The sequence below is a fragment of the Thamnophis elegans genome, chromosome 4 (assembly GCF_009769535.1).
Source record: "Thamnophis elegans isolate rThaEle1 chromosome 4, rThaEle1.pri, whole genome shotgun sequence".
In the NCBI taxonomy this organism is placed as follows: domain Eukaryota; kingdom Metazoa; phylum Chordata; class Lepidosauria; order Squamata; family Colubridae; genus Thamnophis; species Thamnophis elegans.
Genome location: NC_045544.1, coordinates 54085850 through 54113435, shown reverse-complemented (window position 1 = coordinate 54113435; position 27586 = coordinate 54085850). Strand labels below are relative to the sequence as shown.

The window sequence follows — 27586 nt, the reverse complement described above, 5'->3', positions numbered from 1 at the left end:
CAATTTAACTAAATGCTTCAGAGGGCAATTGTGATGAGGGCTGACGCCTAAATATTTCCTTAAGTTCGTTGCAAGAAATACTCAATAGAAAAATGTATTTCTATTTAATTTTATAAATGCATGCAAATGGAGAAAGGAAATTGAGGCCTGGGATTATCTGGGTTATCTACACATTGCAATCTGTTGTATAAATGCTGAAAAATCACATTATCCCATGACTAAGAATTGTTCTGAGTGTTCAGTCTTTAGCTGCTCTAGTGTATTCAGTTTATAGAAACATTGTGATACAATTCTCCATATTTTTTATTTCAATAAATTCACCTCTGGAAGTAACTTATATTAAGATATTGTTTATTTAAGGTTTTCTGAAACATCAACTTTTCTGTCCTTACTACTGAAGGTAGTAAATGAAAAGCTCCAGCAGTGCACAGAACTGACAGATCTGATGAGAAATCATTTGAATGAAAAACATGCTCTGCGCTTGGAATGGATGATAGTAATACTCATCACAATAGAGGTTGGTTTACTAAAATTGTTTCGTAAAACATATGCAGAATGTTAAGTTCACTGAAGAGTATTTAAAGTCAGTTTCCTTAGACAAGGGACAAGTTTTCAAATAACTTTAAAATAGTTTCCATAAATTTATTTAAAAATATAGAAATCAGCATAGTACAATAGCTTGTCAATTTTACTATACTTTATTTTACTGTACACTCACAGCCTTATTTTATAGCCATATAAATCAGACCAACTTATAAGTTCATTACAGTGCATGTTGGATTACTTATATTCCATGAGTTGTACAAGGTATGTAGGCTGAACAAAGATTTAATGGTAATTTAATGTTTTACATGCTGTTTACATATATTGAATATTCTATTGCCTATTTCACTGTGTGTTGCCAATAGTACTGTTTAGGAAATCAATTATGCAAAATAGTCCCAATCAAAAATACAATAGCAACTTCCTCCTTTGTCATTGGAGTAATGTATTCTTTGTTAGATATTGCTTGTTCAGCAAAGGCCTAGAAATTCTGTCCTCCAGTCTTGAAATTCTTATTTTCTAAAGGTAGTCTTTGTCTCAACATTGTGGAGAGCAATTGTTAGGAAAAAGGCTTATAGCTTATAGCTGAATATCCACTCTATTGAATTGGTGACTAGATTTTAAGTATATTATCATCCTATGTCACTCTTTCACTGTCATCATTCCAAGTTCACAGAACCCTCCTGGATAGTGTTGTATCCATACCAGAGAGTATGAAGTTTACTCATGCTGTAGTACCCCAAATCATAGGGATGGCCTTGAGTTTCTCCACGTGTATAATGCAAAGGGAAAGGATGAGAATGGATTGAATGCATGAGGAGTAATCATAGTAATTATGTTTAATTAAATAACATTTACCTTTTCTTTCTGGCTCAACAACTGAAAGGCTAAATGCTGCTCTCTGGGAGGCAGAGGAGTTGTAAATCCCTATCCTAATGCTAAACTCAGTTAGTAGATTAATTACTAAAGCCTTCAGCATGTACAATTTCTGAATACAGGCAAGAATAACTATCCATCCCACAAAAACTACTTCATGTGCAGGCAGACAAGGTAGATAAGAGACAGAAGGGAGTAAAAGCTCTCTCTGGCATGAGTCCAGGATATCTGAGAAATCTTTTTCCAAAGGGATCATCCCACTTCTCATTCTGGCAAGAGCCTACTGCGGATCCCATCAGCCAAGGAATTTCGGCTGGTGGGATCTACAGAATGATCATTTTTTGCCACATAACCCCCATACTTTGGAACTTCTTGCCACCAGAGATTACATCTTCCCTGTCTTCTGGCATGGGGACTAATTGGCATGGGCACCCCGAAGGAAAAGCCATAGAAGTGGTTGGTGCAATAACAGAGAAGGCACCACTGCTGCTCCACTTGAAATGTCATTATGTTTTATTACATTGTAAGCTACCCAGAGTTGCCTCAAACCATGAGATGGGTGGCACATAAATGTAATTAATAATAAATTCCCTGGTTAGTGTTATAAATCAAATAGCCCTCTGTCCTAATACACAGCCACAGTTATATACACCCATAGTTAACAGATGTGAAATAGTTAAAAATTTTGGAAGGGGTGGATTTCAAAACAATAATACAAGGAATAAATTTAAATTCAGTAAATTTGCAAGTTTAGCAGTGATGCAGTGTACTCTTTGTTCAAGTTGCCACACACCTCACAATTCTTTTTTCTATAACCCCTCCCCATTTGTTCCCATTCCATGACCAGTACAGAATTCAGTATTCATTCTGCTGTCTTGGGATTTCAGTCAGTCTTCCCCATCCTCCCCCCCCCCAAAAAAATACTTTATGCTTCTGGTTTGGAGGTTACTGATTCCTGATATCTCGACATAGAGCACTTTGTGCAAACACTAAAAATAGAAACCAGCCAAATAAGCATGCAAGCTAGCAAAGTTCTGTTTTGTGTTGCAGGTCATGTTTGAACTTGGAAGAGTGTTTTTCTGATACCAGGTGTACATTGCAACACACATTTTACAAGACTAGTCGCTATCCGAGCAACAGGTTTATTGGACTTCAACTTTGTCCATTTTGGAAAGTGAGCAAATGTCATGATAAATTTATGGACATTTGCTACAAAATGATGGGAGTCAATGCATTTAATTTCATATTTCATCAGTAACTATGTTTCTTGGAATTGATGGTGTAAAAACATTGTGAAGCTGGTTTTCTATCTTACGGATGCAGATTATCTGTTATATTACAGGAAAAGGATATATATACAGTATGTACGACATTGAGCAGTTTTCTATATATGAGCTGCACGTTTTTTCACAATACATTCAATAGAATTAAGAAAAATATGTATATAATATGCTATTATGTATATGGGGATAGAAAACCTAATCCTAATATTGTTCATTTGTGAAGGAAGTTAAAATTAGAAATTCTCTTCAGCTAAAATTGTAACTGTCTTTGGAACTGTTTAATCATAAAGATTTTGTAAATTCAGATATTTTAAGAAGCAAGAGAAATTTAATCAAAAGTATTTGACTTAACTGCCTTAGACAAATTTTCCTCAGTAACCATTATGCATGTATGAATACCGACTGAAAAGCTGTGAAATAAAATAATGGTTGTAAAAAAATGCATTGATTTTATTGAAGCAAGATTAAGGATTTGGATCTCTAAAATCCAAAATTGTTTGACTAGATACATCAGAAAACTCATGAAAGCTTTAACTTTGTTCTCAACTAACTTTCCAAAATGTATCATGAATATTACAGTTGTCAAATTTTAACATTGTTGTAAGAGTTAAAAAGAAACTCTTTAGTTTCAGAAAATTGGTGTGGGGGGATTGTAATTGAACCTACTGCTGAAATTTTTGAGAAACAGAAAATATAGTGATAGCTCTGTTCATAGTGCACGTTTTTAGAGTAAAAAGCCCAAAGCATTTGTGAGGAAGGTACATTTTATCATTTGAATGAGTTTGTAATTTTTTCAATTTTGCATCACTTCTCTATCATGTCCTCCCTCAGTAACAATGACAGCACTCGTTATACATAGTAATAGCATATTTGTAATTCTTGAGACAGTGGTGCTTAAACATTTGTGAACCTTTTTGAATTTTTAATATTTTTACATCAATATGACCTAAAATGCAATACTATTCACATTCTAAAACTAGAGAACCCAATTAAGCAGTCAATATATTCACTTAATAGCCATGTTACTAACTTTAACAACTGCAGCGATTTACTTAATAACTGTGGTAAGAAAAGTCATAAATGGACAAAATTCACTTAAATGCTTCACTAAGCAATAGAAATGTTGGGGTCAATTGCAGTCATAAGTTGAGGGCTACCTGTATTTATTATACAATTTCATTAACAATGTGTGGCATTCAAATTTTGCAAAGGTAACAAACAATGAACATTAAATATTATATGAAGGAGAGAGAGAAGCCTCTTTGTTTTCTGCTACCATATCCTGCAGTTGGGTTAAATAATCAAGTCTGAAAAATGCAGTCTTCATAAATTCAGTAAGTTGTTTTCGAATGTATTTCAATTTGTAAATAACACAGTATTATCATCTTATCCAGAAGTATCACATAATACTGGACAGAACATTAGCAAAGCCTCACAGACTCTGGCTGGTATCTGGCAACTCAACAATTTAGTATATCTAGTTTGTGAAAATTAATACTAAGATTGCTAGTTTGCATGAAATGTATTTGAGAAAATCACGGACTCATCCTCTTAAATGTAAAATGGAGTGAAGAGCTACTTCCATTTCCCAATTGGAAACTTTATTACCCTTTTCTTTACATTTTTTGGAATATTAGTGGTTGTGTTAAGAAGAGGACACCTATTTTAGGATCTCATCTGTCCCATTTCACAAACTTGACTGTGACTCCATAACTTAGCTGTATTTCAGTATGACCTCAGGAATGCATTGGAAATTATGAAGTTTAATTCAGAAAAGCATTCAATAATATCCCTCTTGGGAGTCTAAAGATGGCTATATGCTATGCTGTATTACATGGATGCAGAACTGGTTGAGAACTGTTCAGGTAGTCCTTTACTTACCAATCACAATTGTACCTAAAATTTCTGTTGCCAAGTGAGACGTTTATTGAGTTGGCCCCATTTTATGACCTTTTTTGCCACAATTTTTAAGAATCACAGCAGTTAAGTTGGTAAAATGATTGTTAAGTGAATCTGGCTTCCTCATTGACTTTTCACCTCACAAAGGATGATCACATGATCCCAAGATACTGTAACCATCATGAGTCAGTTACCAAGCGCCTGAATTTTGATCATGTGACCATTAGGATGTTGTAACAGTTGTTAAGTGAGAACTGTTGTAAACGGAGGCCTATATTCAATAAATGTACATCAATGACAACAGCAAACTGGACATATTAAAACATATGACGCTCTATTCAACTCTGTGCTGTTCAACGTGTTTATCAAATACTGAGTGAGGTGTTAAAAATGATTATCAAATGAAGATGACAATGTTGGGGGTTGATAAACACCATTCAGAATAGTATCAAGATTCAAAAGAATTTTGTCAAGCTGGAACAATGGAACAAATTAGCCAATATGAATTGCAACAGCAAATGCATAATCCTGTATCTAGATTATAGGAAATCAAAGAAGTAGGGAAATCAAATGTAAAGTTATGGGATGAGGGGAAACCATACTGAACAGCAGTATATACACTGCTGTTATGGAATCTAAATGCTTGAAGCATCACAATCCAAATAAGGAACCACGTGATACATGGACCAAACTAAGAAATGAACCACAGGCGGCAGCAGCATGGATCAGATTGCCGCTAATGTATGGTATCCAGTTCTTTGCGTATTTTAGGAAGGATACTAACAAACTGAAGAATGCTCAGAAAGAAATAATGGACCTGGGGGAAAAAACTTGCTAGAAACAATTGGAAGTGTTGGGTATGATCAGCCTGTGACTATTAAAAGACACAACAGCAATTACCAACTATGAAAAGGATGATAATGCAAAACTCAGGGCCTTGTTCAAAGTTGTTCCAGAAGACAAGATAAGAAGCAATTGGGTTAAATTACAAGGTCATAAATTTTGGACAGCAAGAAAAAAAAATCCTGATAAAAATAAACAATGGAAAAGACTATCTGGGGAGGTGGTCAATCTTCAGGAAAAATACTTAAACAGCAGCTGGGTTGCCATCTGTCAGGATGCTGCAGTAATGAATCCATGCTCCAGGCAGGCGATTGGATAAGGAGATCTTCAGTCTCCTTCAAACTGTATGTTCTATTATTCAGAGTAAAAGCACTAAAGAATGTATTAGATATTTATACTGAATATATGAACAAAATGAAGCACACTAATATCATTTACCTATTCAGTTCTACATTGGAAAAATTTCCAATACCATTCCTGAAAAACAAATTGTCCTAGTTTACATAATTAACAAATATGTATGTAAATTTGGTTATTTGAAATTAGCACTTTCGGAAAGAGGCAAAAAGTACCTGGGGACAGCACATTTATGCCCAAATAGAATAAAAGCCAATACTATTATAATTAGAGGCAAAAAAAAAATAGATTAAATTTAAATACAATTTCTCAAAAAGGTCTAAATCCAGCAAAAACCTTGTTATTTAAATTAATGAGATCAGTTTTTGAACAAGTGTTTTGTACCTCATTATTAGAAAGCAGCTTTCACTTCAAAAATGAACTATTGTACTATTTACTGCCCAGCTAATTGGAGGGAATCCAACATCTTACTAAGCATCTGAATAAACAATTACTGAGATAGACAAGCTTTGAACTAAGGAACAGGACACTCCTAATGCATATCAGCCTAGAAATATTTCCTCCCACTTCCTTTTCTTCAATAGCCTAACCTGTAGATGGGATTTGTTTTATTTAACAATTAGGAGCCAGATATCATAGATCAACAAATACTAATCTGTTCTGCCAATCCCTGGTTTACAAAAGATAGTATATGTTTAGTGTACCAAGGGCTCCCCACAAAACCTGGATAAAACAGATACAATAAATCACACAATAAAAGGCAATTCAGATTCTGATTTATTTTTACATTTGTAATACCTGATAGATAAAAAACTTTTTTCCGGGAAGGTATTTTATGACTCAGTACAAAAGAGCAGTATGTAACTCACTGTTTAGAAAAGTTTAAATCACTGTTCAGATATAAATACTAATGCTGATTTAAATTTTAATGCAAACCTATAAGTTTAATGCTACATACAAACGTTAATCCTAATTAAAATGCAGTCCTCTACTAGTAATATAGCAGTAGATTTACTATACTAGATCAACAGTTCATAAGCATTAGTTTATGCTTAAATGCTCATAAGCAGGGAACAAAGCTATGAGTTTTCATCAGATCACTGGTTTTACACAGCACACTAAGCTAAAATGTTGGGGCAGTTTATACCTCAGAGGACTACAAACCCAGGCAATTCAGTGAATCACCAATACAAATGATAAACCAATGCACCATCTAGAGATATATAGGTAGTCCTCCTTCAATGACTATAATTGGTACCAACAGTCAGTAAGTAAAGTGAAACTGCAAGCGTGTTTATGATTTTGCTTCAGCTTTTCTTTGCTTTACGAAGGTTGGCTGCAAAGATACTTTTTCATCACTCTCATAATTGCAAACAGGCAATTACTAAACAAGAACTACTGTGATGATGATGTTATCCATGCCTGACCACTATACTACTTTTCAATACAAAGGTTTTTCTTTCACTAAATAAAATCTACCACTACTAATTTATTTCAAAAGCTTTCAATTGCCCTTTTTAAGAAACTGGGTTGCTTCTTGTATTAACGTGAAAATGTTATTTGGGATCCAATTATCAATCACTGAACTTCCATGGGTTATGTGGGAGCCAATAAATTGAAATTCAATAATGGAATGCTCTGTAAATTTCTTTGCAAAGAAAGTGTCCAACCTGGTTTAGATAGCTTGTACTCTTCAAAGCATCAAGATGTGGTTCTAAAATCCAGTTTATTAGCAGAGATCTTAACTAAGCTGTACATTTCATTAACTGCACCATATCTTTTCTTAGACCAAGACCACCAACTGGATTCACGCACTCTAAAAGCAATATATGACTAATTATTGTAATATAAGTTTTTATTGTCCTGGAGAAATTACCTCTGTTGTCATTCTTTTGCTCTAATAACATGTTTTATTTATATTGTTTTAAACTGAAAGAGGCACACTAAAATGGAAAATGAAGGGCTAGGAAAAAGCTGTTAATAGAGGTTAAAACTGTAACCAAAATTTAAGCTTAAACACAAATTTGTAGCTAAACACAAATTTTTACCGGTACCTGAATCTTAATTACACAAAATACTAAAACCTCAATGCATAAGTTCGAGTGAAGTATTAATTAAACTTTCATAGTATTTGTATTTGTAATAAAATCAGTAGTACTGATCCAGGAAAAATCTTGTAGATCTGTAAATCTGAGACTAAATTTCAATACTTCATTACCTCCCCCTATTTTTAGTTCTTTGTTTATAAGTGATAAAAGATTACCTGAAACAAAAATTGAACACACATAATCTTAGATATTAAAGCATACAACTCTTTCAAGAGAATCTTTTCCCAACTTTAAAGTTACAGAATTCCCACCAGGTAATCCAGATCAGATAAACAAACAAACCAATAAAGTTTGTGTTAATGTTTATTAAGAAATTAAGTCTTTACTCCTACACATGCTAACCTCATTGTAATTTACTAAACTCAAAAGGACAAATTTCAGAGCAATGTGTGTAGAATCACATGTGAATCTTTCAATATAATTAAATACAAAAGGGAAGACCTGATTACATCTGTAAAGTAAATAGAACAAAAAATGAAGTTAATCTCCACAGCCTAGTAAAAAACAGAAACAGCTGCTTAAGCAATAACAGAAAAGTGACAGAAATCAAAGCAAGTCCAGAGATTTAGAAATGCTTAGAACAAATTTCCCACTTTTTTTCTGGGAAAGGACATCAAACTGCTCCAGGACCACAATCCTATTCATATTATTGAATCTTACTATAAACTAAAGGAATGGCTGTTTTGAGAAAACCTAATAAAAATTGCTACTGCATACATTATTTTTAATTTCAGTTCCTTTACTTTGGTGCAGATCACTCCATTAACACATCATACTTATAACCATTAATCTATCACTCTGCTTAGGGTTCAGGTTTTTTTAATAAGAAATTGAATTCCAGCAGTTTTATGTATTTCATATGTCCTACTATGAAACCATACAATACTTTATTTCATGCTGCAGGATTACTGCTATCCATCCATCAAAGAAATAGGTTCACCACTAAAACCATACAATTCTGCACTTACAAATCTAAACCTATTAGTGGAATATCATTCTTTCCACTAAAGCAGGAGACAAATGTATTGAGCTTCTTAAAAAAAATTCAACACATTTCTCACATTTCAACACATAAGTCACTACTGCTGAAAGGGATAAACTTCAAATAAGTTTACTAAGTTCAAATCCATGTTACTTGACCTCTGCACCAAGAAATGGGATTTAGTATTAAACTACTTAAATGCATACTTTAGAAATACTCAGATGCCAATCATTTTTTTAAAGTTGTCATAAAGAGCCAAATCAAGCCAAGGGCCATCCACAGATGGTTGAAATTATCCTTCTCCCTCTTTTCTAACCAAAGTGCACCTTACTTCAGGTTCTGGCCACCACTTCTCTCCCACCTGCATCAGAGCAACGGAAGACATTAAAAAGAAAAAATAGGGAGAACGGGGGCTAAGCTTTAAAGAGCCGAAGCGCGCAGAATGGGCCCCCTTTCCGTCGTCCGTTCCCGCAAGTCCTACCACGGCCGCCACAGCTAGGCGGTCGCGGCAGCTTAGAGCCCAGCCGGTGAGGCCTGCGTCCCGCTCACTGCAAGCGGCGCGCGCCAATAGGCGAAGCCAAGCCAGCCAAGCAGGCGGCGAAGGAGGAAAGCGGGGGAGGGGAGGCTCCTGCTGCTGTTGCCGCCACAGTGCTCGTCGCCGCCTCCCCCCCCCCGTCTCTCCCCGGCGGGGGCTCCTCGCTACAGCCTCTCTGCTCCGCTCTCGGTCATGTGACCCTAACGTAACCGGACAGGAAAAGCCGCCGCCGCCGCCGCGCTGACTCCGTTGTTGGCGCTGCTGCTGCTGCTCCTGGGCGGGCGGAGACCGCGGCCCCCCCCCCCGAAAGCGCGAGCCAGGTGAGTGCCGCCTGACCCCCTCTTCCCCCCCCTACACACACTCATCCTCCGAGAAGGCGCGGGAGAGAAGGGGCGGGTGGCCCGGAGTGAAAGAGGGGAGGGGGGCGCGTGGCGCCGGCGAGGCCCCTTGCTCTCTTCCCACCCCCACCCCCATCTATCTACCATCCCACCATTGTACTGGCGGTCGAGTAGGCCAGGTTCAGACGCGGAGGAAAGCCAGGAGGCTCTCCGGGCCCTGAGGGGGGCTTTCCCAGCCGAAACCCCGAAATGGCGCCGGTGGAGGCGGCTGCCTCGGGGAGGAGAGGGAGAGGTCTCCCGGTTGAGGCTGCTAAAGAAACTCCTGCCCTGGTAGAACCTGGGCTGATCCGGGCTTGGCTTGGCCCTGAACGCCCTCGCCGAGTTGGGTAGCGGCCTTTCCCCTTTTTTTTCTCTCACCCGCGGCGGCAGCAGCCCGGCCTAGGAGGAAGGGGGAGGGGCAGGCGCCGAGGCAGCCGCGCGGAGCGGGAAAGGGAGGGAGGGAGGCAGAGAGAGAGAGGAAAGGAGGGGGGGTGAGGGTGGGCGGCTCCGTCTGCGTCTCCTCAGCAGCCTAGGCGGCCCTGGCGACAGCGGCGGTTCCCGTCTCTCGCGCGCCTAGGCGCCCCAGCCCGCTCGCTCGCGCTGCTTACGTCGTCTCGCGCCGCCGTCCGTACGCCGCCCCGCCGCCTCCCGTGCGTTGCGTGTGCGCGCACGCGACGGCTTCGCGTCCGCCTGCGCAGGGGAGAAGGCGGGGCCGAGGCAGTGGCCGTGGCGCGCGCTTGGCCTCGCTGCCTTGCCCCCTTTTGCTCCGCAGGCAGCCAATAGAAAATGCCGGCGGCCTGTCACAGTGTGATTCACGGCGGGGGCGGAGGGTGAAGGAAGCTTGCGGTCCTCCACCGCTGTAGGCTGCTGTTTGCCCGCCCCGTTGGCGTCTGCGAGGGTTTGCTGCCTCCTGAGCGGCTTTTTCTTGCGCTTGGCGAGGAGTTCCTCTCTCCAAAGGGAGGGATGAGCCTCTCGGAAGAGGTTCTGCCTTTTTTCCTGGGGCGGAAGACGCTTTTGAATTTTGATCCCACCCTTCTTCTGGACACTTTTTTTCTTTTTTGTCTGGGCAGGAAAGCAGTGATCCTCTCTCAATTATCCAGAGAGATCTCGCCTTTATTTAATGCTAGATGCTTAATCCGGAAAACAGATGTATTTTATTTTATTTTTATTTTAACCGCGAATGAATGCTGTGATTTTTATCTAATTCATTTTCCCCGTTTGCTGCAAGTTTTCCTGAACATTTGATTGAATTTAGTGTGCAAAGCATTCATTACAGAAACAAAATATAAAATGAAATATAAAAATATAGCTGAAAAACTAATCGAGAGAGTAGCATTTAGATATAGCAATACTCAGGAGTCCTACAAATATTCCCAAATATTTTAAAATGCTGCGAGAGAGCAAGAGTTTTATAATTACATTTGGTTTAATTCTCCTGATCCTATGCAGCATTTCCAATTTTTTTAAATATTCTATCACAATTCAAAACCTTCATTTATTTGCTCTCAAGTTTTTAATCATTGTATTTCAACCAGTCTACAAACTGAAGTATTATGAATGCGATGGCTTTAAATAAATTTGATTTTTTTAGTTGTCTGAAATATATATTGATACATTGCTGGCAAACAGGTAATGAGCATTGTTGTGCTAATTATTATGTTATCTATTCTTGCTTTTATTTCTTTTGTTGATTTTAATCCTATAGATAGTCCTCACTTGACTGAAATTTGGGTGCTTGGCAGCCCATTCATATTTACACACAGAATATGCACTTTAACACCCACCACCCACCCTGTATTTGCCCTTTTGGACCCTGTGTACCAAAACCACTTACCCTGCCACCACCTATCTCCAGCTGATCTTTGCCTCTTCTTTCTGCCTCTGCTGCTGAGGCTCCCCTAACCAAGGCAGCTATTGTCCCTCTTTGTTTTACCTAATGAGCATGGGCTTAGTGATGGAAATTCTTGTCCCAATTCGGATTGTTAAGTCCTTGTATGTTTCTTGCTCATTCACAATAGGTAAAAAATAGATAGCTATAAAAATCAGATAAATGGTTTTAGTACCTGTGAATTGTGCCCTTCCAAATTTCACCTTCTTTGGGCATATGACAGAATCTTTAAAGAAATATGTTTTCAATAACTTTTTCTACTTCACAGATTTTAAAAAAATGGATTTGGCCAACCATGGACTTATTCTTCTACAGCAGCTTAATGCTCAGAGGGAGTTTGGTTTCTTGTGTGACTGCACAGTTGCTATTGGTGATGTGTACTTTAAGGCACATAAATCCGTCCTTGCCTCTTTTTCCAACTACTTCAAGATGTTGTTTGTTCATCAAAGCAGGTACTGTATACGCGCGTGCACACACACTCATATGTATGTATGTATGTGTATGTACGTGTGTGTGTATGTATGTGTGTATGTATATATATGTATGTATGTATGTATGTATGTATGTATGTATGTATCACAACCCCTGGTAAACCCAATTATGGGAGGAAGCTAACAGCTTCCATTATCTGTCAATCGGCTCGTCACAAGAGTCCATCACGACAGAAACATATACATACATACATGCATATGTTCATTCATTCAAACATTGTTAGTATAGGGTTACTTTGTCTACCTCAATAAGTAACATGCAGTGCAATCTGCAGATCATTTAAGACAATTAGAATTTAAGTCTTGCTAACTTCATTGGCACTTGATTTATGATTCAGGTTCAGCCACTGTAATTTGTGTGAGGTTCTTTTGGTGTAAATTACAATTTCCTAAGTAGCAGGAAACCAAGGGTTAAGTAGGGGAAGTCCCTATCCATCCATTCCAGGAAGAACCTAGCTTTCTCTTTATATTGCCATAGGAGAAGCTATAGAGCTTTGTCCTTTCCAGTCAGATAGTGAGTGTTCAAAGGCAACACTGTGTGGAATCAGCCCAGAGAATTTTTAGATTAGATTAGATTAGATTTATTTATTTATAGGCCGCCCTTTTCCCTGAGGGGACTCAGGGCGGCTTACAATCAAAAAGGAAGGGGAGTGTAGGACAATACGAAAAAAGAAATGTGCACAAAGTAAATTAGACAATAAAACTCAACATTCACTCAGCATTCGGGAGGGGCGAAATAAGATTATCCCCAGGCCTGACGGGTTAGCCAGTTCTTGAGGGCTGTGCGGAAGGCCTGGACGGTGGTGAGGGTACGAATCTCCACGGGGAGATTGTTCCATAGTGTCGGAGCCGCAACAGAGAAGGCTCTCCTCCGAGTAGTCGCCAGTCGGCACTGACTGGCGGATGGAATACGGAGGAGGCCAGCTCTATGCGATCTGATGGGACGCAGGGAGGTAATTGGCAGAAGGCGGTTTCTCAAATAGCCAGATCCACTACCATGGAGCGCTTTATAGGTGGTGAGTAGGACCTTGAAGTGCACCCGGAGACCAACAGGTAGCCAGTGCAGCTCACGGAGGATCGGTGTTATGTGGGCGAACCGTGGTGCACCCACGATCACTCGCGCGGCCGCATTCTGGACTAGCTGAAGTCTTCGGATGCTCTTCAAGGGCAGCCCCATGTAGAGCACATTACAGTATTCCAGCCTAGAGATCACAAGGGCTCGAGTGACTGTTGTGAGGGCCTCCCGATTCAGGTAGGGCCGCAACTGGCGCACCAGGCGAACCTGGGCAAATGCCCCCCTGGTCACAGCTGAGAGATGGTGGTCAAAAGTTAGCTGTGAATCCAGGAGGACTCCCAAGTTGCGGGCCCTTTCTGAGGGGTTTAAATTTTGTCCCCCCAGCCTGAGTGATGGTATGGTGGTCAAATTTTTGGGAGGGAAACACAACAGCCACTCGGTCTTGTCTGGGTTGAGTATCAGCTTGTTTGCCCTCATCCAGTCTTTAACGGCTTCCAGTCCCCGGTTCATCACGTCCACCGCTTCATTGAGTTGGCACGGGGCGGACAGATACAACTGTGTATCGTCCGCATATTGGTGATATTTTATCCCGTGCCTTCGGATGATCTCGCCCAGCGGTTTCATGTAAATGTTAAATAGTAGGGGGGATAGGACCGACCCCTGCGGCACCCCATATGTTAGGGGCCTCAGGGACGATCTCTGCCCCCCCACTAACACCGACTGCGACCTGTCCGAGAGATAGGAGGAGAACCACTGCAAGACAGTGCCGCCCACCCCTATCTCCCGCAGTCGTTGCAGAAGGATACCATGATCGATGGTATCGAAAGCCGCTGAGAGGTCCAGGAGAACTAGGATGGAAGCATGGCCTCCATCCCTAGCTCTCCAGAGATCATCAGTCAATGCGACCAAAGCGGTTTCTGTGCTGTAACCGGGTCTGAAGCCAGACTGGAAGGGGTCAAGATAGTTAGCTTCCTCCAAGGTACGCTGAAGCTGGAGAGCCACCACCTTCTCAACAACCTTCCCTACAAAGGGGAGGTTGGAGACTGGACGATAGTTATTAAGGACAGCTGGATCCAGAGACGGCTTCTTCAGGAGGGGTCTCACCACCGCTGTCTTAAGCGCGGTGGGAAAGTACCCCTCCCGAAGAAAAGCGGTAACAACCGCCTGGATCCAGCCTCGTGTCACCTCACTGCTGTTGGCAACCAGCCAGGAGGGACACGGGTCCAGTATGCAGGTGGAGGCACTCACAGCTCGCATAGCCTTGTCCACATCCCCAGAGGCAACTTCCTGAAACTCAACCCAGAGATGGTTTGCCAAGTTTTCTCCTTGCGTCTCGGCTGGATCTACTGGGGTGGACTCCAGGTCCGCTCGAAACCGGGCAACTTTGTCCGCCAAGAACTGGACATACTCCTCAGCCTTACCCTGTAAGGAGTCCCCCGTCTCCCTCCTATTTAGGAGGGAGCGGGTTATCCTAAACAGGGCGGCTGGGCGGGACTCGGCGGACGCTACCAAGGAGGCAATGTATGTTCTTTTTGTTGTTCTTAAGGTCCGAATATACTCCTTGGTGCATGCTGTCAAAAGTGCCCGTTTCGACTCGGACCTATCGGACCTCCACAAGTGCTCTAGGCGTCTCCTCCAGCGCTTTACCTCCCGGAGCTCCTCAGTAAACCAAGGAGGCTTCCGGGGGCCGCTGACCCGGAGGGGCCGTAGCGGCGCAATCCGGTCTAGAGACTCCGAAGCTGCCGAGTGCCAGGCAGCGACGAGGGTCTCCGCCGAACTGTGGGCGAGGGTATCAGGAATAACCCCAAGCTCCGTCTGGAACCTAACAGGATCCATCAGTCGCTTGGGGCGGAACCAGCTGGTCGGTTCCTCCTCCCTACGGTGGGGGTTTGGCCTCCGGAAGTCTAGCCTCAGTAGGTAGTGGTCTGACCACGACAGGGGTATGATCTCATTACCCCTCAGACCAAGATCGTAACTCCACTGCTCCGAGAGGAATACGAGGTCAAGCATGTGACCCGCTGAGTGAGTTGGGCCTCGAATTACTTGAGTCAAGCCCATGGCTGTCATGGAAGCCATGAACTCCTGCGCTCCATCAGAGTGTTCACCGAGCGAAGGCAAGTTAAAGTCCCCCAGAACTATAAGTCTAGGGAACTCAACCGCTAGCTCGGCTACTGACTCGAGGAGCGAGGGGAGGGCTGCTGCAACGTAGTTGGGAGGCAGGTACGTAAGCAGCAACCCACTTGACCCTTGAGGTCCAGCTCACTAGCAGGGACTCACACCCGACAAGCTCCGGAGCAGGGATCTACGAGGTACTAAAGACTCCCGGACTACAATAGCCACACCGCCACCCCTTCCCTGGGCTCTCGCTGGTGTAGCACCTTGAAATCCGGCTGGGCACATCTCGACGAGGGGGAATCCTCCCTCAGGGCCCAGCCATGTTTCAGTAATACATGCCAGGTCTGCGCCCTCATCAGTTCTCAAGTCCCGGAATGAGGGGGGCCTTATGAACAACAGACCTGGCATTTAGCGACCAGCAGCCTGAGACCAGGGTCCTGAACACCCGCGCCATCTGACCTTGGAGTGGGACTCCTAGGGCCGGAAGGAGGGATCTCTATGACACAGCGAGCCCTCCTTCCCCGATGATGGCCTGCCCTAAAGTCCCCGCCATATCTGCCTCTCCCTGTCATGACCGCAATGCTCCGACCCTCACCGTGGTTGTGGTCCCCCCAACCACCCCGATGACCCCCGCATACCCCGGCAGGTCCTCCGAATCAGTCATACCCAAACTCTCACTCAAACAATCCTCACGAAATAATTAAAACAAAGTTACAACAGTAATAGTAATAAAAGTGAGATCATTCATATCATCCCAAGCGAGTCCCATGCACTCAACATACCGTATAAATAAAATTTAAAATTTAAAAATTTAAGATTTAAATTTAAGACTATGAATTGCTATTCAGAAAAGATAATTAGGAAGAGAGATGAGTCTGGCCTGAAGTGGATACTGATTTCAAAATGGGCTTGAGGAATTGTTTGCCATCTGCATTTCATTCTCTTGCCTTTTTAAATAGTTAAACCTGAGGTTAGTCTACTTTCTGGTTTAGTTCTTATGAATCTCTTTAAGAAGTAATCGGTCTGACATGGAATAAAAGCATGGGATATGGAAAAAATAATAATTACTGTTTTTATTCACAGTAGTTGAAATTACAGATATTTGTGATAAGCTGAATAAATGTATGTGGTACATTTTGTTCAGTTATACATCAGTATTCTTCATCTTAAGTCTTTGCTATTAGAAGATTAAGAATCGGGAAACCGTGTTCTTTTGCCTTGCTTATTTCTGTCAAGTGAAAGTTTTGAATTCTTCAAGAAGTAATAAGCTGTCAACATACATCTATACTCCATTCAAACCAAGGTAGAGGTTTTGCTGCTAAATATAAATTTGCTGAAAAGTTGGCTGTAGTGATTCAGATCCTCATTATAAGCCATTTAATAGATAACCTGTTTCAGAGGTCATTTTCTTGACAGATAAGAAAAAAACTTCATACTACTTAACTGCCATCTCCTCCTGTTGTTAGCCAATGTTGATGCTGCAAAAGTATTCCTGTATTTCAGTGCACAGAAATGTAGTGACAGCGAGCAATATGCAGAGGGAGACAACTTTTCTGTACATACATATGTAAACAGGAGGAAAGCCTATGCTTTTTGATACATGAAGTCTGATCACTTCTGATGTATAGGGGATGTACTGCTGCCTTGAGTAAATACTATAATACATCTTTAGAGGTCCCCCCTCTTTTTCTTCATTAATACTGTAATTTCTTTTTTTGCAGTGAATGTGTCGCTTGAAGGCAGCTGACATACAGCCAGATATTTTCAGTTACCTCTTGCATTTGATGTACACTGGAAAGATGGCACCTCAGCTCATAGATCCTATTCGACTTGAGCAAGGGATAAAATTCTTGCATGCATACCCGCTGATCAAGAGGCCAGTCTTGCCAGCAAGGAAACTTTGCACACCCAGAGCAAGTTTCCCATTGGCATCATCATTATACGGTATTCAGATTGCGGATCACCAAGCAAGGAATCCCACCAAGGCAGTGACAGCACCTGACAAGCCTTTGCGAGAAGCACGTTCCCAGCTGTCAAGAGTGACCCAAGAACAGGTACATGAACCCTCCCAATATCCCAGATACCACCACCAAATTTGCCTCCAGTGCCCCAACAAATATAGCTCCCCCTGATCCTCTGCAGCCTTCACTGTCTCCCGAATTAGTATCAGCTCCTTCTATCCTTCACCTGGAAATGAAACCAACATGGAAGCCTCTTCCTCAGATGATCAACCTGCCTCTCTCACAATAGCGCATGTCAAGCCAAGCATTATGAAAAAAAATGGAAGCTTTCCAAATACTATGCTGCCACCTGTGTGGTCGACGTTTCAATTTGCGAAGTAGCTTGCGGTGAGCATCTCCAAATTCACACAGGAGTGCCCTTTGCATCCAACCAGCACGGGGAAAGTAGCATTCCCTTGTCCTTGTGTAATAATGCTCCTGAAAAAGATGCTATGGAAGCGACTGAAGCCGGAATGATCAGTGACAGTGAGCTGCAACAGATCTCAGATTCACCCATAATTGACGGGCAGCAGCAAGCAGAAACCCCCCCGCCCTCAGATATTGCAGATATTGACAATTTGGAGCAAGCAGATCAAGAAAGAGACGTGAAAAGGCGGAAGTATGAATGCCTCCATTTGTGGACGCAAGTTCATTCAGAAAAGCCACTGGAGAGAGCACATGTACATACATACCGGCAAGCCTTTCAAGTGCAGTACTTGTGACAAAAGTTTCTGCCGGGCCAATCAAGCTGCTAGGCATGTATGTCTTAACCCAAAGCATGGACACCTATACTGTGGTAGACAAACAGACTCTAGAGCTCTGTACATTTGAGGAAGGCAACCAGATGGACAACATGTTAGTACAGGCCCAACAAACCCTATAAGTGCAACTTGTGTGACAAGACGTTCTCCCGCCTAACGAAGTTGTCAAACATTCTTGCAAAGTCAGAAACTCAGTCTTTACTTAGAAGAGGAAAGACCATTCTGCTAAGTGGCGATGCTGAAACTACAGAGAGTGATCATTCAGTTTTAGACTCTATCAAAAAGAACAGGAAGCAGTATGTTAGACTGATCGTGAAACCTGGGTTTTGTTTTTTTTTTTTTGTAACAAAGGTTATGTTTGTTTATTCATATTTTTATTAAAATTATCTTCCTCCTTCTCCCTCACCATAACTTCACTGACATGAAAGGAAGTCTGCCCTTTTCCCAGTAAAAGCCTAACATTAATAAAGGATATTATATCAAATATAACTATTGATGTTAATGATAAAGAAAATGTGTAAGACTAATTTCTTATCTTGGAAACTATGCTACAGTGATAAATGGCTCAATGGCAGGACTGTAAACTATTTGAAATATTGTTTAATTATATGCTTGAATGCACTGAGAAGGTGAGAAGAAAACTATGTCGGTCAAGTTTCAATTGTTTATTCCCAAACCTGATTACTTGTTAGAGGAAGATTAGTTAAGAAAATTAAATTCCTAAGTGAAATGCATATAGTTATGCCTGTTAGTCATTTCAGAAGCTCCTTTAATAGAAGCAATCCAATTTTTTTTTACCTACACAATTTTTGACAAATGTTTACATTCAGCTCAGTCCACTGATACTATGTCCATTCACAAAGAATAAGAATATGATCCTAAGCACATAATTGAATTGAATTAAGTTGAACTGGCAATAGATCCTATCCAGGGCACTCAAACTCTAAGCAAAATGTGCTCAGGATAATATTTCATTAAAATAGCAGTAATGTGATGGCAATCATTTTATATGCATAATGTGTGTGCCTAAGTGTATATACTTCAGGCATGTATGTACCGCATGCACCCTTTTCAAATTGATCACTTTTTTGAACAACTAAAATGTTTTTTAATATAAGTAAAAATACACTTTTTAGAAGCGTATTTAAATTACACAGACCATAGACCATGACTATTTATATATCTCATTGAATGGAAATAAATAATGTTGAAATTTATTATTGCTCAAAACCTGAAGGAAGTTAATTAGAAGAACTCTACAAAGAGGTCCTTGTACCCAACTCCCTATGGGAGTAACAGTTTTCAGCCTGTTTTTGAGATACAGAAAAGAAGAAAAACAATCAAAGCAATTGTCTGAATTCACCTGATAAATATGTGAAAATTAGGAGAAAGAAAGCTGATCTTATTTTTTAATTACTAGCATCATTTTATAACAGAACAAAATGGAAGAATGACCAAATTATATCATGGTTGGTTTTCAGGTTAAAGTGGAACGTCGAGTGGCATCCTCTCTGTTCTTTGTATTACAATTTCTTAAGTTCAGTCTAGCAAAATAGGCAACAAATAAGGGGGCACATTGTACAGTCACTTTGCTATGGACAGTCTATCTACCAGTCAAAATCAGGTTGTTGATTTTTATCTTTAATATATAAATATATGGATATTCTCCAATAGCCTAAAAAAACCCCTAAATTGGCAAGTGTTTTCTAAAATCCCACTGAAATGCAGGCAAGTATTTTGATGGGGGAGAAAGGGGAGCAGATATTGCTCTGCTCTTGTATACATGTTTTGTTTAAGTATCATCTTTTTTGTGTCTAGATATGTTCTCCAGTTTGTAAGTTTTTATACTTTATTTCACAGAATAAAAATGATATAAAAATAATTTTAATTTCTTATTCATAAAATTTTTGTCATTTCATCACATTTATCATATTTCATCACTGCACATGCACATATGGTACAGACCTTAGACCTAAGGATTTCCAACATTGCCAAAAAGAAGTCTCTTGCACTGATCATGGTAGCTAGTTCTATGCTGAAGCAGGAGTCACAATTGGCGCTGGAGAAGCAAAGCTTGTGCATCTCAGGAGCACTACACAATTGGGCGTTTAATAGCACCTGGGTTGCTCTTGAACTCTTGTGCCCCATTTTAACCTGTATTTCTGAAATTCATTTGGAAATTTAATTCTAATAATGGGCATATTGCATGCAGCTGCCCTACCATGTGGCTATGAGAGTGGTCAATAGAAAAGTATATGATATATTAGCAGGGTTCAGTTTACTTCTTAAGTAAATGAAATTATTTCACTTCCCCTCACCGCCATCAAATCATTGCATAGGCTGAGGACAAACCACACATAGTGCTCCATGTATGGTGAGCCAGCAACTTCTATGATCTTTGCCTGATTTATACTGGTTAGAATATATCTGGAATTGAAATACCTCATACAGAAGGCCATACATGACCCATTCCCTTCTGGGTGTTCAGAAATGTAATGAGTGGAATTCTCAGTGGCCCACAAATTCACACCAATAATTACAGTAGCTCTCTTTTAGGAAAGAATAATTTCCCCCATGCCAGGTAGTAATAATAATTGTTCCTGCAGAGCTGAGCCAGCTTGCTGAGATGGCTCTATGTTGAGATGACTAATTTTATCCCTCTAGTTGTCTAGGTTTTCTATCTCTTGTCTTTTATGATATGTAAGGTCCCCTTGCACTTATGTGCTAGTTGTTCCTGACTCTAGGGGGTGGTGCTCATCTTCGTTTCAAAGCGAAGAGCCAGCACTTGTCTGAAGACATCTCCATAGTCATGTGGCCAGCATGACTAAATGTCAAAGGCGCAACAGAACGCTGTTACTTCCCACCAAAGGTGGCCCATCTTTTTCTACTTGCATTTTACATGCTTTTGAACTGCTAGGTTGGCAGAAACTGGGACAAATAACAGGAGCTCACTCAGTTACACAGCACTAGGGATTCGAACCGCTGAACTGCCAACCTGATCGACAAGCTTAGCATCTTAGCCACGAGCCACCGCCAGGGTTCCCTCTAAGCTGCGCGTGTGCGCGGCCGCGCAGGTAACAAAAAACACCGCGCACAAGTTTCAAACTGCACCGCAGTGTTTTTAATGTCCTAAATGTGACTAAAAATATCCCCCCTCCCTCCCTTCTCTCTCTGCACCGAACTCTCCTCCAATCTGGTGATTGGTGAAATCAAGGAAGACTCTGCCCGGAGATCAATGACGCTGCAGAAGGGAGAATTCCCATTGGTCCTCTGGGGCTTCGTCAATTCCTGGGAAACGGGATTCGCTGGTTGTAGCTTGCGTTTCTCTGCACATCCGGGGTTTCTCAGGCATTGCCTCATCTGAAGCCCCATTCTGGGCTCAGCATTTTTTTCTGCAATCCCTTCGCTTTGGGGGAGAGAGGGAAGCAGCGTGGAATTGGAATGCCTGAGCCAACAGGGGTCCACGGGATCTTGAGATTTGATTTTTAAGCAGTACCAATCCTTTCCACTCTTTCCTTTTCCTTTCTGTCCTTCTTCTAACTTCCTTCTTTTTCTTTTTCCTTTCTCTTTGCCTTTCCTTCTTTTCCATTTCCTTTTCTTTCCCCTTCCTCTTTCCTTTCCTTTCTCTTTTCCTTTCCTTCTTTTTCCCTTTCCTTTCCTTCTTTTCCATTTCCTTCTCTTTCCCTTTCATTTCTCCTTCCTTTCCTTCTTTTCCATTTCCTTTCCTTTTTCCTTTCCCATTCCTTTCCTTTTCCTTTCCTTCTTTTCTATTTCCTTTCTCTTTCCTTTCCTTTCTCCTTTCTTCTTTTCCATTTCCTTTTCTTTTTCCTTTCCTTTCTCTTTTCCTTTCCTTTCTTCTTCCCATTTCCTTTCCTTTTTCCTTTCCTTCTTTTCTATTTCCTTTCTCTTTTCCTTTCCTTTCTCCTTTCCTTTCCTTTTTCCTTTCCTTCTTTTCTATTTCCTTTCCTTTTTCCTTTCCTTTTCTTGTTTCCCATTTTCTTTCCTTTCCCTCCCCCTCCCCTCCCTTCCTTCCTGTGGGTCTGAGGGAGAGGGAGGGGACCCTTTTCCTCCTTGGCCCCCTCCCAACATCTGCTCTAATGGCAATTATGGCTAAAAAAAAATCAGGTGCTCAGGCATGAAAATGTGCCGCTCGAACACTATACTTTTTCCGCACACACTGAAAAAAAATTAGATGGGAACATTGGCCACCGTGTCCGTTTTTTTATTATATTTATTAATATAAAGTTTATGTTTGATACAGGTTTTTAATGTAATTTTGTTTTGTGCCACCCAGAGTTGCTTTTTGGTGAGACAAGGAACTATATAAATTTCATAAAATAACTAACTCTTAACATTTTGCTGGTACACTATCCTATGCATGTTAAAGACTTAATATATTAAAGCCAATGGTCCTACCAGCAAGTTATCAATCTATGATGCAGCAGAAGCCAACATATCAGGATGGGCTATTTGAGAATATAATACTATTTACTAAGCAAAATCTCTGTCAAAGCTGTTAAAAAACTGCATTCTATAAACTAGGATCTGGCTGTATGACAAATTTGAAAATGTTTCAAAATGTTAATTTGAATTTAGCAGCACAGTTTCATGTGCTTATGTATGCAGTGAATTGCATCGCACCTTAATTATTTGATGGGATCAGATTTTGTGGCAACTGGTCTTTTCCTAGATGATTATTGTAATCAAGTAATATTCTCTTATATTACTCAATTTATTCTGTAAAGGTGTCTAAAATAGACAAAATCTTTTGAAATTATCAGTGGCGGAAAGATTAAAAATGTAGCAGATTGAAATGCATTTTATTCATGACTAGCAGAATAAAATTTAGTTATCTTAACATCTGGCCTAATTATCTTCATGGTTACATTAGCCAATATTTTCAGTGGCTTCCCTTTTACAGCAGCAGGAGTCAATCTGAGGACATGCTAGAAGAATCTGAGATTTCTCTAAGCCTTTGAAAGTAAGATCCTTTTCAATTTTCTGGCCCTTCTTGTATTCTAATTTTTCTTGAAATTTATACGCTGTATCATAACTTTCAGAAAAAATATTCTAAGGAGCCTATAAATTAAATATTCATTGGATGTGGAAAGGTAATATAACTAAGAACGAATGAAAGTGAGAAAACTAATATTTCACACCCAGAACAAAATGTGTAGCGGGAAATGATGTTATAATAAAGAACACTAATTACTTTGGGGACACCTATTATTGAATATTATAAATATATAAGCACCCAATAAATGAACTACCTACCAATTGAAAAGAGCAACAAGCCCTCCGTGCTTCCATCTTCAAGTAAATTAAATTTTCTTACCTATTCTATCACACTAAGGAGCTGTAGGACAACAATTAAAAGGTCCAGAAGTAAATACATTTGTGTAAATTTATATCCAATTCAGATTTAACTCCTGTGAAAACAAAATTATTTTATCAAGTTGAAATCTTTCAAAAATTCTAGAATAATTAAACCAGTCACCAAATCCTTCACTAATTGTTCTCGTCTTTGAGTTCTCTTTTTTCAAGTGTCAATAAGTTCCATTATATCATCCATTTACATCCCAATAACTTCTTTGTTCTATGTAGTGCTTCATGAGGTTATAACCAAAGTAGCACTCTTTCAGCCAATTCTTTTATATTTCCACCGTACATGCCCAATTGATTGCCTAATACTATGATTCTTAAAATCAGAGTTAACTCTTACCTTGTAGTACACACATAGGCATGCCCTCAAATCAAAGCATTCAAGGTCTAATAATCTTGTGTTTTTTAAAGTTATCTAGTCTTTTAATATATCAAACAACAAGCATCATAATATATCTAAGATCTGGCAAACCCAAACCTCCTCTCTCTTTAGAATCCTGTAAGAGCTTGTATTTGATTCTTGGTTTTTTATTTGCCAATGAATTTAGACATATCTTTCTGCCACTGTTTAAAGAAGAATCTTTCATCAATATCAATATAGTCTAAGGCAGTGGTTCCCAAACTTTGCAACTTTAAGACTTGATACTTCAACTCCCAGAATCTCCAGCTAGCTCTGCTGGCTGGAGAATTCTGGGAGTTGAAGTCCACAAGTCTTAAAGTTGCTAAGTTTGGGAGCCACTGGTCTAAGGTGACCAGACGTCCCGCTTTTGGCGGGACAGTCACGATTTTGCACAATTTGTCCCGCATACTGGGGCGTTCTTAAAAAGTCCCGATTTTTGTGACGGGACCCGGAGGTAAGCCTGCCCCGCCCCCAAGCCCTGTATACCCGTCCCAGCCGGCCAGTATTTTGTCCCTTCTGTCTCCCCGTTGCTCAGAAAAGCAACTTCGGGAAGGTCCTTTTTAGCAGGCAGGTTTCTAGGATGCCTGCTGCCACCAAGGACCTTCCCGGAGTTGCTTTTCTGAGGCAACGGGGAGACAGAAGGGATGCAATCTCCTTTCATTCTCCCTCTGCCTCATTCACTCATTCGGGCAGCAGAGAACGAAAGAAAATCGCATAGCCGAGGACAAAGGAGCCTGCAGCCATCCTTCATTCAAACTTTCAGGCAGCAGGGATGGGGGGGGGCTTTCTCGCATGCCTTCTTTTTCTGAAGCCGTGCCGGTGATCAGCAAACCGGGCAGCGCATGCCCTTGGGATTGTGCAACAGCCGCAAGAACAGGAGGCGAGAATTCGGGTGCTGCACAAGCCACGGGCACGTCCTACCCTCTTCTCTCTGATAGCCGCCTGGTTAAAAAGGAGGAGGTGACTCCGCTGGTCCGGAGCCCATCCAGGAAGAAGAGGAACGCAAGGGGGATCCCTTCCCCCCGCAGAGGGGCTCCGGACCAGCAGAGCCTCCTCCTCCTTTTTAACCAGGTGGCTATCAGAGAGAAAAGGCAGCGCATGCCCGTAGGCTTATGCAGGAGCCGAAGAATCGCCTGGTTAAAAAGATCACCTGGTAAAAGGAGGAAGAGGACGCTCGCTAGTCTGGAGCCCATCCGCGGGGGCAGGGATCCCTCTCAGGTTCCTCGTCTTCCTCGATGGGCTCCTCCTCCTTTTTAACCAGGCAGCTATCAGAGACAGGAGGGCAGTGCAAAGGAGGAACAGAATGGCCTTAATCATGTCGAGCTGCCCAGTCAAAAAACCTTTTCCTTCTGTAGAAAAAAAAGGGGGGGAATTTCAGAGACCAACTGAAAGAGGGGAATCCTTGGCCAGGGCACCCCTTTGCTCCACCACAGCAACCTTTTCAAGCAGGATCAGACTAGTTTGAAAGCCTTGCCTTCTACTTCGGCAGGGAATTCCCTGCCGCCCAGGCTTCGGCCCGCAGAAAAAATCCCCTTCGCCGAAGCTTGAGAGGCAGCACTGCTTCCACCTGCCAGAATCTCTGGATGAGAACTTTGCAACTAGCTAAGGAGCAGCGAGCAGCGGACTTGAGCATTTGCATGCATTCAGCCAAGGTCCTGCTGAGCCCCGCAACTTTGGATGATCCAATGGATTTTACGATGGATGTGCACCCCCGGGAGGTGCGAAGAAGGACAGGCAGCTTAGCCTGATCCAGGACGACAGGTACGACAGTGGCTTACAGACAGAGACAGAGAGATACACACACAGAGTGTGAAACACACACACACACACACACACACACAGAGGGAGGGGGGAGAGACAGAGAGAGAGGACACAGAGAGACAGACACACAGAGAGAATGACAGAGAGAGAGATGGAGGGAGGGAGATAGAGGCAAAGAGCCACACAGAGAGTGAGAGACAAACAGATAGAGATTGATAGATAGATAGATAGATAGATAGATAGAGAGAGAGAGAGAGAGAGAGATAGAGAGAGAGAGAGATAGATAGATAGATAGGTTGAAGGAGTGTTTATGTACAGAAGGGGGATTTAAGAAACTTTGGAGTAAATCCAGGAAGAGGGAAGAGATGGAGGACTGGCTTTTCGCTCCGATTTCTGAGCCCCCAGTGATGGAGGAGGAGGAGGACGACGAAGGAAGGGGTTGCATTTTGTCAGGCCGACAGCTCATTCTGTGGCTTTAAAAAAGTCCCGGTTTTTTAAGCACAAAAGGAAAAATCTGCAAAAAGTCACGGGGAGCCCCTGGGATTGTTCCTCGCAAAGCATCATGGTCGCAGAGAATGCAAATGAAGGTGCTTATCTCCCCACCCGGCTCTGTGTCCTTCTATTCAAATTGGAGTCACGCTGAGTCCCATTCAGAGGGCGGAGGGACGCTGTGCTTTTTTGTTTTGTTTTACCTATGTTCTCACAACCATGCAAAGGTGGGTTTTGTGCTAGAAGGATCTTTCTTTCTTTCCCTGTCTGCAGTTCCGATTGCAGTCATCCTTTGCTTCGGATTAAAGCACCGTTTCTCATTCCTTGCAAAACTGGGGAAACAGCAGGGCTGCCTCCCTCCCCGCTTTCCTTGCAGCACCCTCGGTTGCAAAATGTTCTCCTGATTTGGTTTATAAGTTCGCAGCAATGCGATCCAACAAATAGGGAAGTTTTTAATAAGATCTTCTGACTTTATTTGGTCTCTGCTGCCCCCTCACCCCCAACCCCTCCCAAGGAGAGAGTGGGAAGGAGAGTAAGGAAGGAGGGAGGGGGGAAGGAAAAGAAGAAGGGGGGAGAGATGGAAGGAGAAAAGATGGAAGGAAGGGAGAAAGAATAGAAGAAGGAGGAAGGAGAAGGAGGAAGATGGGAAGAAGAAAGGAAGGAAGGAAGGAAAAGAAGAAGGGAGGGAAGGAGGTAGGAAGAGAAGGGAAGGAGGGAAAGAGCAGAAAGACAAAGAGAATGAAGTTGATAGGCAAGAGGACGGAGGAAGGAAGGAAGAAAGAAAAGGGGTGGTAGAGAGGAAAGAAGAAAAGATGAACTAGAAAGGAAAGAAGGGAGGAGGAAAGGGTGAAGAAAGGGAAAGAGCAGAAAGACAGAGAAGGTGAAAGGTAGATAGGCAGAAGGAAGGAAGAAGGAAGAAATAGGAGGAGGGAAGGTGAAAGGATGGAAGGAGGAAGGAACAGAAGCGCAGGGAAGAGAGACATGGAAGAGCAGAAAGACAGAGAAGTAGATAGGCAAAAGAAAGGAAGCTGAAAGAATGGAAGGAGAAGGAAGGAAGAGAGGGAAGAGTAGAAGACAGATAAGGTGAAGGTAGATAAGCAAGAGGAATGAAGGAAGGAAGAAGGGAGGTGTCTCGAGGAGGGGGAAACGTTTAGTGACCAAAGTTACAATGGCATTGAAAAAAGTGAGTGATGACCATTTTTCACACTTAGCGACCGTTGCAGCATCCTCATAGTCACGTGATCAAAATTTTGTTTGGCAACAGATTCGTATTTATGATGGTTTCAGTGGTCCTGGGGTCATTAATCGCCTTTTGTGAGCTTTTGACAAAATATAAATTTTTTAATCAAGCCCCCAGTTGTAATATAGCTCCTTGTCTAGGTGTGGGTCACCATGGTCCAGTTCATACCAGGGCATGCAGAGCCACGCTGAATCACACAGGAGAAAACAAACTCCTAAAACGCCATAACATCCTGATAGTG

The 27586-nt window shown here is 41.6% G+C and overlaps 2 protein-coding genes across 5 annotated transcripts in view; both read left to right on the top strand.

Annotated features, from left to right (window-relative positions):
* The window catches only part of RMND1 (required for meiotic nuclear division 1 homolog), a 55250-nt gene extending 51472 nt beyond the window's left edge, over positions 1-3778 (top strand). For 3 of the 4 annotated variants that reach the window (XM_032216786.1, XM_032216784.1, XM_032216783.1), the window contains 2 exons: positions 401-517; positions 2470-3778. In XM_032216786.1, coding sequence (XP_032072677.1) covers positions 401-517; positions 2470-2502 — 150 coding nt within the window. In that variant the 3' untranslated portion in view covers positions 2503-3778. Of the gene's footprint in view, positions 1-360; positions 518-2469 lie in introns of those variants that run through there. The other variant, XM_032216785.1, reaches the window with a different exon arrangement.
* Positions 3779-4784: 1006 nt separating this feature from the next.
* On the top strand, positions 4785-19385 carry ZBTB2 (zinc finger and BTB domain containing 2). Its single transcript, XM_032216788.1, is given in 13 exon segments — positions 4785-9746; positions 11960-12156; positions 17034-17382; positions 17385-17417; positions 17420-17488; positions 17491-17608; positions 17610-17661; positions 17663-17941; positions 17943-18083; positions 18085-18180; positions 18182-18221; positions 18224-18275; positions 18277-19385. Coding segments are annotated over 12 exon segments (1593 nt in total). The 5' UTR covers positions 4785-9746; positions 11960-11970; the 3' UTR covers positions 18455-19385.
* The last annotated feature ends 8201 nt before the right edge of the window (positions 19386-27586 follow it).